The 13,270-nt window shown below is 35.6% G+C and overlaps 1 protein-coding gene across 13 annotated transcripts in view; it reads left to right on the forward strand.

Annotated features, from left to right (window-relative positions):
• Positions 1 to 13,270, forward strand: part of EMSY (EMSY transcriptional repressor, BRCA2 interacting) — a 91,572-nt gene that overhangs the window by 32,229 nt on the left and 46,073 nt on the right. For all 13 annotated transcript variants that reach the window (XM_060605565.3, XM_060605578.3, XM_060605569.3 and 10 more), the window contains one exon: positions 8,855 to 9,109. In XM_060605565.3, coding sequence (XP_060461548.1) covers positions 8,855 to 9,109 — 255 coding nt within the window. The remainder of the gene's footprint in view (positions 1 to 8,854; positions 9,110 to 13,270) is intronic.

The raw sequence follows: 13,270 nt of genomic DNA on the forward strand, positions 1-13,270 counted from the left end.
CAAAAAGTTTTCCTGTTCCATGTATTTCTATAAAACTAGTAGTTAATCCAGAAGCTTGATCAGATTTGTCTGATTGTTTTGGGAGATGGGGGATTAAACATTTTATAAGTGGTATTGTGTACTTCCTGTTGTATCCCTTTAGGAGGCACGTAATGTCTGATTTCTTTCTATAACGATATTAACATTGATCAGTAGGTATAAGTATTACCAACTGTTTATTAAAACAGCTATTGATAGTCTTTGCCTCAGTCATTATTTTATTGGTATTTGCAAAATGTATTTTATCTTTATTTTCTTCATTTATTAGGTGGAATTCTTAAAGAAGAACTTTGCCTTATTATCATTGGTTACTCTGAGTATAGTTCACATAGGAAAAGCAGGATAAATGCCTGAGTATTTCCTTCTGTTTTTTGTTTTCAGATGAGTAGGTTCGGTGATCAGTGAAATTTTTTTTCTCCATGTTAAGATTTTTCATGTCTATTAATCTATTACAGATATTCTTTTTTTTAAGACTTATTTATTTTTGAGAGAGAGTGAGCATGAGCAAGTGAGGGGAAGAGAGAGGGGGAGACAGAGAATCCAAAGCAAGCTTCTTACTGTCAGCACAAAGCCCAACATGGGGCTCAAACCCACGAACCACAAGATCATGACCTTACCGAAGTCAGATGCTCCACCGACTGAGCCACTCAGGCACCTCAGTTGCAGATATTAAATTTTGGTGCTCAAATTTTCCCATCATTACAGTGGGAATTTCTTCAAGTTGGTTCCTAAATTCTTTTGACACAACCACAGTAGTCCTTAATAGCCCTTATTTTGTGATATGACAAGATGTTCTGGGTTCATCTTCTACATTTTCTGCCCCAGATTTGGAATTACACATTTTTTAAGGAGCCCTCGTTTCTTAGTGAGAAATGGTGTTTAGATACCATAGTCTGGGCACCATGGGGATGATCATTGCTACTGGATTGGTCATTATTTCTAAATCTTTTCTGTGGACAGAACTAGAGTCCTTTTTTTAAGGAGGAAATACATCATCAGTTTATACTGATATTATCAATTCCAATTTAGAATTAAGGATTTTTAACTTCTTTGTTTTTGTTTGTATAATTGTATCTTTTTTCTCCTTTTACTGAAAATCCTGGTTTCTGACAGTAAAGTAATATATTTGATTTATCCTGTAATATATAATAGTTTCAGAATAACAAAATCAATATGACTAACAATACAATCATTGAACAGAATTTAAGATTATTATGGTTCTTTTGGTTCTTAGGATATCCTCACTAAGGATATATAGTCAAATTAGTGTATTTTAAAGTCACTTGAAATGACTTTTTTCCTTATACTTAACCTCTAATTTAATATACGGTTAGGTTAATTTGTTTCATTTTGTTTTGTTTTTACTGATTGCAATTTAAAATATTTTTCCGTAATTTATAATTGCATAGAAGTTTATGTTCCAGAGTCAAATCCACAAAAGAAGGTGTGTTTTTAGAAATCTGTCTGTTATTTATGGTTCTTACACCCTGTTTTGTCCTTCCCTGATTGGTAACCTTTTTTTCCTTTGGTTAGTTTTTTATATATTCTTCCATTTTTTAAATATGTAAGCAAATTTGTATATATCATATTCCCTCTTTGTTTGATAAAAGGTAACATATATATATAGACACCTGGACACTTTAGTGTTGGGAGAGAGAATTTTTATTTGGTAGTTATAAGTCTGGTGCTGGTAATACCAAAAAAGGTGGTAGTTAAAATATGCTTTATGTGTATAGAATGAAGTAGTTTATTTTAGATGACTGTTTCATATTTGATTCCTCCCCTTTTTTCTCCTGTAGATTGCATAGCTTTTTTTTTTTGTTATCTCTTAAATCTATATGATTTATGTCTCTTAAATCTTGTTCCTCTTAAGGCAAAGTAGGCTATTGTTTATTACACAGGTTGATTACTGTGACCTTTCTACCTTTTATTCTACCTATTTTTCAGTTAAATCCTATTGCCATTGTCTTCTCTCATATTTTGGTGAGAGAAATTTTCTTTTGTCTCATTCTTCTCCTCATATTCTTTTGTGGACTTCATGAATTATTTACCCAATACTGTGTCTGTCTTCCACTGACCTTTTATTTTCTGTCTTTGACCCCACTTTAACCTAAATAACATATTGTTTTCAATTGTATCCACTAAATACTGCTCTTCTCTTCACTGTATTTATTTGCTTTAGACTCATCCTGAATGCAGATCCTGTTTTCCATTTCTGTTTCATGAAACCCTTTCCTTAGGAAATCCCTCAACCCCGTCAATTCAAATGTGGTCCTCGTTTATCATTTAAATTTTTTAAAACCTAAAAGTATTAATGGATTAAATGATTTTAGTGAACAAAGGTCCATCAGTAATCCTACCACTCTATCACAATAGCACTTTCCATTTTATGTATTTATTAATGCCTTTTTACCTATTTGAATAATATTTTTCATTTATTTGGAATAAAAAACCTGTATTCCATTTGGAATCATACATTTTTCCATATAACATTCTTCTATTTTTCTAAACTATCCTAATTTTTTTCAATACTATTTAATATTTCTATTACTATTACAGTTTATTAAATTATTCTCTTAATGTTGGATATTTAGAGTATTTCCAGATTTTGATGTTAGAGATCTACCTGTAGCCTTTTTACCTATACACCTTTGTGAATTTAATTGAACCCTCTCTTTTATTAGAACCAGCTTTCAGGAGCAGGATTACCAAATCAGAAGGTTGCAGTTTGTTGTTTTTTTTTTTATAGAGGTTGCTAAGTGTTATATTTTAGCTCCCTGAACTATATCTTCTTGGAATAGTTCACTAGTATGTGTCCACTATTAAGTTTTTGTTCCTCCTGTTTATAAAAAATGGGGGCGAGGGAGTATAACTTCTAAGATTAAACAAATTTTTGAATGGCATACTATTTAACTAGCCAGTTGTTTAATACCTTTTTTTCCCCTTTAATCTCTATAAGACAAAACACAGGTAATATTCCTACAGTTATGTATCTTCTTTCCCCTTCACTTATATGATTTTGGTATTTTGATGTGTTTTGGGCTTCACTTTCTTTGGGTCTCATGTTAAGACTCTTAAGAATTTCATGTTTATTCAGAATTACCAGTGTGGCCTGAACTATATTTAATTCCTCCAAATGTGGACTGTTATGTCAGTGGTATTCACAGCAGTCTATATTCTTTCGCATTCAGATGTTTAATAAATTTTACAGAGCCCTGGATTATTAATATATAAATTGAATTACAAAATTTGATAAGTAATTAAATTACTTTACATAAATCTGACTGAGTGGTTTTTAAAAGAAGAAAATTTATTATCTCATAAAAGTAAAAGTCCAGAAGCAGAGAAATTCCAGTTAGGTTATATCAAGAAATTTCTTTTCACCTTTCTTCTCTTCTTTCCTTGGTGTATCAACTTTTTTCTCAGGTAGCTCATATCGTGGTTGCAGCATGAGTGCAGCAATTCCATGTACCACATGCATATACAAAAACCAGCAAAGGAATAAGAGACAGTCCCCTTTTGTGAGTCTCTCTTAGGAAAGAGAAAACCTTTCCCAGAAGATTCCCTTCATGTCTTTTTGGCCACAACTGTCATACACCTAGCCTAAAGTAATCCCTGGTGAGAGGAATGGGGCCATCATGACTGACTTATTAGATCAATTAGAAATTGCCCTTTAGAGCTGGCGTGGGGCCAGCCTTCCATAAAAATACATTCCAGTGCCCAGGAAGGTAGATCCTTTTGAGAGGAGAAATAGGTTTTTGTTAGAAAAGAGGAAGGAGGAGGAAAAAAAATTAATCAGACAACCAAGCATGTATATTGCATTAGATTATTTAATAAATGATTTTAGAACAATTAGTTTTTCACTTGGTCTTATGTTGCACACATCAATAAGATTAAATTGGTTCATAGAAGTGTTCAAATAATCTTTTATCTGTTTTTTTTTTTTTTTTTTTTTTTTGGTCTGCTTATAATATCACTTACTGAGAGAGGAGTGTAAATATCTCCAGCTATAATTGTGGCCTTGTGCATTTCTCTTTTTAACACTGTCATTTTTTATTTTTTGTATTTTGAGCTGCTATTAGGTAGATGCATGCACATTTAGGATTGTTGTTCTTTTTTTTTTTTTTAATGTTTATATAAAGAAACATTTGAGAGAGAGTGAGCAGGGTAGGGGCAGAGAGAGAAGGGGACAGAGGATCTGAAGCAGGCTCTGCACTGACAGCAGCGAGCCCAAAGTGGAGCCTGAACTCACAAACTGTGAGATCATGACCTGAGCCAAAGCCAGCTGCTCAACTGACAGAGCCACCCAGGCGCCCCAGGATTGTTGTCTTTCTTAAAAAAAATTTTTATTATTCAAGTGTAGTTGACTTTGGTATCTTGATGAAATGACCTCCTTTTTATTATAAAGCATTGCTCTTTTTCTCTGGTAATACCTCTTGTTTTGATGTCTACCTTTTCTGTAGCCACTCCAGGTTTCTTATAATTAGTGTTTGCACAATATATCTTTTCTCATCCATTTACTTTTAACCCGTCTGCCCTTTGCATTTAAAATGCATCTCTTGGAGTGCCTGGGTTGGCTCAGCTGGTTAAGTGTCCTACTCTTGATTTCAGTTCAGGTTGTGATCTCACACTTGGTGGGATCCAGCCATGCATCGGGCTCTGCTGACAGTGTGGAGCTTGCTTGGAATTCTCTCCCTCTCTCTCTCTCTGCTCCTGTCCTGCTCACACACACTCTCTTGCGCTCTCTCTCTCTCTCTCTCTCTCTCTCTCAAAATTAAACATATAAAAAATAAAATGCATCTCATGAACATTGTATAGTTGTCTTTTTTTAAATCCAATTTGGCCATCTCTGCCTTTTAATTGAATTATTTAGTCCATTTACATTTAATGTAATTATCAATATGATTGAGTTCAAGTCTACTATCTTGGTAATTGTTTTTTATTCATCCTCTGTTCTTTGTTTCCTTTTCCCTTTTTTCTCATCTTTTAGATTTGTTGATTTTTTTTTAAAAAAGGATTTCATTTTATGTCTTCTGTTGGCTTCTTAAATAAACGTGTGTATATTTACTTTTTTTTTTTTAATTTTTTTTTTTTCAACGTTTTTTATTTTATTTTTGGGACAGAGAGAGACAGAGCATGAACGGGGGAGGGTCAGAGAGAGAGGGAGACACAGAATCGGAAACAGGCTCCAGGCTCCGAGCCATCAGCCCAGAGCCTGACGCGGGGCTCGAACTCACGGACCGCGAGATCGTGACCTGGCTGAAGTCGGACGCTTAACCGACTGCGCCACCCAGGCGCCCCATACTTTTTTTAATATATAATTTTTAAATAGTTTCTCTAGAGTTGGGTCTCAACCTCCACATAAGGACATTTTGGACCAGATAATTCTTTGCTATGAAAGGCTGACCTGTACATTAGAGGATGTTTAACAGCATTTCTGACCTCTGCTTACTAGATACTAAGCACACCCCCTGTCATGACAGTGAAAAGTGTCTTTAGTAATTGCCAGCTTTGGGGGGAGGAGGGGGCAGGCTGCCTTTAGTTGAGAACTGAGCTCTAGAGCTTATAATATGGATTTTTAATTTATAACAGCCTGTCTTCAGGTAATATACCACTTCCCATATTGTATTAGAATCTTAGAATAGTATACTTTTTTTTCTCTCTCAGACTGTGCTATGGTTGTCCTACATTTAAATTCTATATGTTATAAGCCCCAGATTGCATTGTTGACTATTTTTGCTTTAAACAATTTTCTTTTAAAGAAATTACATACAAGGAGTAAAAAGTCTTTTATATTTAGCAAGCTCGTCTTGTACTTTTCCTACTCTAGCCCTGGCTGAGCCATTTTTCCAAGGAACCGTGATTCCTCTTCATGGAGAGTGATAATTAGAAGCTAAAATCTCGGTGCTAGATATGCTACTACTATGTTGTGTGTGTGTGCAAGTATGGGCATGCGTGTATGTGTACACGTGCAAAAGCACCTGTGTGTACATTTATATTCACACTCACATGTTTACATCTATATTTATTTCTATATATGGAAAACTGTGGGCTCATATTGCTATGTCTAATTTTAATTAAACAACTGTAGTTTTCTCCATTCCCTTCTTTGATAGTGAAAAACCTAATTTCCATTATCTTTCATATATGTACTTATTTTGTCACTTCCCCAGTATGCAACCAGTCTGTCATTGCTGTTACTGCCCCCACCTCTATGCTTTTGCATATGCCTTCCTATCTTCACTCAGGCTCTGACATTCTGCAAAGTCCTGCATCACCACACCTGTTCTGACACCCTGCCCATGTCACCCTTTTGCATGGATGCCACTCTCACCCTACTCAACTGACACCTAAGGCAGGCTGACACCTATGGCAGGCTGCCTTCCCATCCAGAAGACCTTTTCACTTAGTTTGGGTTCTGACCTTACCTTAGCCACCCCTTCCTGTGGACATTCTGCTCAAGCTTTGAGACAGACTATTAGGTGGCTCACACTCATGGAACCCCTCTGTATCTTACTTGGGCTCTAAAGCTATATGCATGGTATCCCCTGAGTTTCCCCAGCATTGACACCCTCCTCATCTTATTGACTTCCATGCTAGTCCAGTTTCTGCAATGGGCTCTGACATTTCATGCTAAGCCACTCTTCTGCTTAGCTGCGTTGTACCAGCTGATGGCTTTAGCACTGAATTGTTTGGGAAGCAATGACAAAATGAAGAGAATTTTCTACTTGTTAAAACAAAAATAGCATTTATTACAGTTTGTAATGATAAATCTGTATAATCATTTGATTATCTTCTCTTGTAACCTTTCTGAAGGTAGGGACTGTTTCATGGATACAATTTAGTTTCCCGAAGATCTACCATAAGGTATATGCTCAGTAAGTTTTTACTGAATGAACACATACTCAGAGAGTTTAAGTACTTTAATCAGATCATATAGCTGTTAATGTGTTTGTGAGTTGAAGGTACAATGTGAACATAATTCTCTGATTCTAAAGTTATCCTGACTACTTTTATACCAGATACTTTTACCATAAAAAACTATATGGAGAACATAGGGAGTTTCTCATGTGCACAATTTACCACAGTTAATACAAGAGTTCATTATAAATTCAATATAAAGGTTAGAGCTTTTAAAAATAGTATCTATCACTCGTATAAAACATTATGCTCCTTGAATCATAAAATGTTGGTGCTGAATGGGGCTCCAGAGATAATCTAGTTCAGCACAACTAAGCAGTATAACACACATAGTCACCAAAATGTTAGTATTTGGGGATGGATAGGGTTGAGTGAGGTGGGAGAATGTGTAAGTAATGTGGTTAAGCCCTCCAGGGGATTCTAATTACACCTTTTGCCTGTCAGTCCTCAATCTGTGATTTTACCTGATATGCACAGCAACAGTCTCCTGCTTGGAGACTTGTAGGGCAATTCAACAAATGGGGGAAGCTGAGGTCCTAGGAGTCAGAATCACTTTTCAAAGTATCTTTTCTGTCTTTATCATTCTCCACAAGCATTTTACATAAGAATGTGGTATTTAAAATTTTTTCTGTAATACAAAGTAATTGTCATGTTGGGGGTGTGAAAGAAGAAGGTGTGAAATAGCCTAAGAATTTGATAATTCGGCTATTTATGAGTTTCATTTCATTCCAGCAGTGCTCAAAAAGTTGATATGATGAGTTATATTCCAAGTCATTAGGAAAATTAATTCATTTACAGATAAAAGTCCTGTTGAGTTGTTGAAGAATTATAAGAAAATTACTGATTACTGGTACTCCTTACCTATGCATACTGCTAATATTAGCATTACACTAAGAAGCAATGTCTTACTACCTTATATCAATCAGAATTTTGTTGCTGTGTTAAGAAATCTACCCCTGAAATCATTGTTGTGCTATACGCTAACTTGGATGTAAATTAAAAAAAAAAAAAAAAAAAAAATTAAATAATAAATAAATAAATGTGGAAAAAAAAGAATTTTTTTTCTGTGGATGTATTGAGTATGCCCACTTGTAATTTTCACAGATTATTTAATGACAGATCTCAAGAAATGACTTTAATTTATAGATTATCAGAAATGAGACCTAGAAAAACTACTTTGTCATGCTGAAAAGTTCAAAAGATGAATGTTTCAGTGTGAGAGATTTTCTCATGTCTTGTTTAAATCGACTTACCAGAACTTGAAAAGTAATATTTAAAAAGAATGTATTACAAATAAAATTCAAAACTTAGTTTGATTTATTCTTTTATTATTCACATTAAGAACCTGTATTTTCTAACAGAAAATTTCCTGAGAGACATGTGTGAATATCCTTCCTGATACTGTGTTTCTTTCATTCTAACTGTCCACCAAGGGAAATCAGTTTTTTTGAGTGTGAGAGCAATCATGCCTCCCTTGCAAGGTTTGAGGACTGTACAGCGAATATATAAAATACCATATATTATATATGACATTTAATAGGTGCTTAATAAGTCATTGTTTTTATCGATTTACCTAATATAAGAAGTATCTTAGTGGCGCCTGGGTGGCTCGGTCGGTTGAGGGTCCGACTTCAGCTCAGGTCATGATCTCACAGTTCGTGAGTTCGAGCCCCGCGTCGGACTCTGTGCTGACAGCTCAGAGCCTGGAGCCTGCTTCAGATTCTGTGTCTCCTCTTCTCTGTCCCTCCCCCTTGCTCATGCTCTGTCTCTCTCTCAAAAATAAATAAACATTAAAAAAAATTTTTTTTAAATGTATTAAAAAAATTTAAAAAAAGAAGTATCTTTAAGTATGTTTTACTGTTAAATAAGTTCTTTTCCCCTTACTCTTCTACAGGCGTATCTACATCAGCGATCAAAATGGCATCGACCAGACTTCCTTCCCCCAAAAGTTTAGTGGGTGCCCCAACTCAGATTCTTGCACAGTTTCCTAAACAGCATCAACAGTCTCCTAAGCAGCAGTTACATCAAGTGCAGCAACAGACCCAGCAGCAGGTGGCCCAGCCTGCTCCAGTATCTCATCAGCAACAGCCTCAGCAGTCTCCTTTGCCACCTGGTATCAAGCCTACCATTCAAATCAAACAGGAGTCAGGTAACTGGAAAATGTTTACAATATGTAATTCTTCCCCAATCGCTACTTCTCTGAAGACTGCTCGTTTACATGGATATAGTTTCCTCAAGCCCCAGAATTTTAATTCTAAAATATATTTTGAGAGCCTCCTGTTGGAAATACATATGTAGAAAGAACTGGAGCTTGGGAATAGAAATGAGAAAAAAAGCAGTTTGCTCAGCCGTAGCAGTTATTTCCCCTGGACTCTCCAGGGAGATAAAGAAGCTGAGGAAACAACCCAGTTTTTAGAATTATACTCTGGATGCATTGGGATTATAGAAAGTAGGCAGTTGAAAAATTAGTCTGGAGAGTTCTGTGTTAGAATGCCATTTTATGAATTTGGCATAAAATTGTACAAGCAGAGGTGCTGAGATTGTAGGACATTGTGTACAGAGAAGTTTGTGGTTTGTGGAATAACAGTTTAGCAGTTTACTGAAAGCATCTCCAGGGCAGTGGGAACTCAGAAGTAAGAATCAATTATTTGAAGTTATTGAATCATAAAAGTATTGAATAAAAAGGCAGGTAGGGTGGAGGCTCAAACACAGGTAAATTAAAAAGACTGTTAATAGGTACATCTTTAAGAAATGAAAGTGGATGTTTTTTTTTCCTCCAATGAATCTGGACTTTATTTGGTGGTAGAAGAAGCATTTGGAAGATGCCAACATTTTCAGCTTTGTTTTGGTTTTTGATGGGAATATTTTATTACTAGTTTTTGAGATATAATTGACATACAACATTGTATTACTTATAGATATACAACATAATGATTTTTTTTTTTTTTAATTTTTTTTTAACGTTTATTTATTTTTGAGACAGAGAGAGACAGAGCATGAACGGGGGAGGGTCAGAGAGAGAGGGAGACACAGAATCTGAAACAGGCTCCAGGCTCTGAGATGTCAGCACAGAGCCCGACGCGGGGCTCGAACTCATAGACCACGAGATCATGACCTGAGCCGAAGTCGGACGCTCAACCGACTGAGCCACCCAGGCACCCCCATAATGATTTATTTATATATTTCAAAGTGTTTACAATGAATTTAGTTAACATCCATTATCAAACATAGTTACGTATTTTTTTCTTGTGATGAGAACTTTTAAGATTTATTCTCTAAGCATCTTTCAAATACAGTACAGTTACTATGGTATAGTTACTGCAGTAACTATAGTATTGTTAACTGCAGTCACCATACAGTATGTTACATCCTCAGGATTTATTTGCCTTATAACTGGAAACTTAGACCTTTTGACTACATTTTGGCCAACTTTCCACCCCCTGCCTCTGGCAATCACCAATATTCTTTATATGTATGAATCCATTTTTTAAAAAAAAAAAAGATTCTACATATAAGTAAGATCATGCAGTGTGTGTCTTTCTGTGTCTTATTTCACTTAGCATAATGCCCTCAAAGTCCATCCATGTTGTTGCAAGTGGCGGGATTTTCTTTTTTTTTAAGTTTTTAAAGAGGTTTTATTTTATTTTTTTTTATTTTAAAGTGTATTTATTTATTCTGAGAGAGAGAGAAAAAGAGAGATAGCAGGGAGAGGCACAGAGAGAGGGAGAGAGAATCCCAAGCAGGTTCCTCACTGTCAGCATAGAGCCCGACAAGGGGCTCAATCTCATGAACAACGATGTCATGACCTGAGCTGAAATCAAGAGTCAGACGCTTAACTGAGCCACCCAGGTGCCCTTTTTAAGTTTTTATTTTAACTCCAGTTAGTTAGCATACAGTGTGATATTAGTTTCAGGTCTACAATATGGTGATTCTGCAGTTCCATACATCACCCAGTGCTTACCACAGCAAGTGTGCTCTTTAATCTCCAACATCTATTTAACCCATCCACCTACCCTCCCTCTGCTGTGGTAACCATCAGTTTTGTTCTCTATAATGAACAGTCTGTTTCTTAGTTTATCTTTTTCCCTTTATTGATTTGTTTCTTAAATTCCACATTTCAGTGAAATCATACAGCATTTATCTTTCTCCGACTAACTTATTTTGTTTAGCATTATATTTCCTACCTCCATCCATGTTGTAAATGCAAGAGTTCATTCTTCTTTATGGCTGGATAATATTCCTGTGTGTGTGTTTGTGGGTGGGTGTGTGGGTGTGTGTGTGTGTGTTTGTACACTTCCTTCATCCATTCATGTATCAGTGGACACTTGGGCTGCTTCCACAGTTATGGAAAATAATACTGCAGGAAACATGGGAGGGAGTGCATGTATCCTTTTACCGTTAGGATTTTGTATTCTTTGGTTAAAAACCCCCAATAGTGTGATTACTAGACCCTAGGGTTCTTTTTTTTATTTTCTTCTTTTAATTTTTTAGTTCTTTTTTTAATTTTTTGAGGAACTCGCATACTGTTTTCCACAGTGGCTGCACCAGTTTGCATTCCTACCAGTAGTGCACAAAAGTTCTTTTTTCCACATCCTCACCAACAGTTGGTGTTTCTTGCGTTTTTAGTTTAGCCATTCTGACAGGCATGAGGTGATACCTCATTGTAGTGAGGAGATATTTCATTTCCCTGATGATAAGTGACGATGAGCATCTTTTCATGTGTCTGTTGGCTGTCTGGATATCTTTGGAGAAGTGTTCATGTCTTCTGCCCATTTTTTAATTGGATTATTTGATTTTTGGGTACTGAGTTTTAGAACTTCTTTATATATTTTGGATATTAACCCTTTATCAGATATGTCATTTGCAGATATCTTCTCTCATTCTGTAGGCTGCCTTTTAGTTTGGTTGTTTCCTTCACTGTGCAGAAGCTTTTTAATTTGATGTAGTCCCCAAGTTTATTTTTGCTTTTGTTTCCGTTGCCTCAGGAGACCTATCTAGAAAAAAGTTGCTACAGCTGATGTCAAAGAAGTTGCTGCCTATGTTCCCTTCTAGGGTTTTTATGGTTTCAGTTGTCACATTTAGGTCCTCAATTTGTTTCAATTTATTTTTGTGTATGATTTAAGAATGTGGTCCAGTTTTATTCTTTTGCATGTTCCTGTCCAGTTTTCCCAATACCATTTGAGGAAGAGACTTTTTTCTCATTGGATATTCTTTCCTTCTTTGCCAAAGATTGATTGGCCATATAATTGTGGGTTTATTTTGGAGTTTTCTATTCTGTTCCATTGATCTATGTGTCTCTATTGTGCCAGTACTATACTGTTTTCATAACTACAGTTTTGTAATATAACTTGAGTTATGAATTCATTGTGAAGCCTCTGGCTTTGCTTTTTTCCTTTTCAAGACTACTTTGGCTATTAGGAACCTTTTGTGGTTCTATACAAATTTTAGGATTGTTCTAGTTCTGTGAAAAATGCTGTTGGTATTTTGATAGGGATTGCATTAAATGTGCAGATTGCTATGAGTAGTAAAGACATTTTAGCAGTATTTGTTCTTTCAATCCATGAGCATGGAATGTCTTTCCATTTCTTTGTGTCTTCAGTTTCTTTCATCAGTGTTTTATGTTTGCAGAGTATAGGTCTTTCACCTCTTTGGGTAGGTTTGTTGCTGGTTATCTTACTGTTTTTGGTGAAATTATAAATGAGATTGTTCTGTTAATTTCTTTTTCTGCAGCTTCATTATTGGTATTTAGAAATGCAACAGATTTTTATAAACTGATTTTGTATCCTGTGACTGTACTGAATTTGTTTATCAGTTCTAGCTGTTGTTTTGGTGCAGTTTTTCAGAGGGTCATGTCATCTGCACATAATGAAAGTTTGACTTCTTTCTTACCGATTTAGATACCTTTTATTTCTTTTTGTTGTCTAATTGCTGTGGCTACGACTTCCAGTATTATGTTGAATAAAAGTGGGGAGAGTGGACATCCTTGTCTTGTTCCTGACCTTACAGGGAAAGCTTTCAGTTTTTCCCCACTGAGGATGATGTTCGCTGTGGGTTTTTCACATAATGGCCTTTATTATGCTGAGGGCTTTTATCATGAATGGATGGTGTGCTTTTTCTGCGTCTTTGAGATGATTATATGGTTCTTATCCTTTCTCTTATTGATGTGATGCATCACATTGATTTGCGAATGTTGAATTACTCTGGCATCCCAGGGAATAAATCCCACTTGATGGTGGTGAATGACTTTTTTAATGTATTGTTGGATTCAGTTTGCTAGTATTTTGTTGAGGATTTTTGCATCCATGTTCAT

This window comes from Panthera onca, chromosome D1, assembly GCF_046562875.1.
Source record: "Panthera onca isolate mPanOnc1 chromosome D1, mPanOnc1 haplotype 2, whole genome shotgun sequence".
In the NCBI taxonomy this organism is placed as follows: domain Eukaryota; kingdom Metazoa; phylum Chordata; class Mammalia; order Carnivora; family Felidae; genus Panthera; species Panthera onca.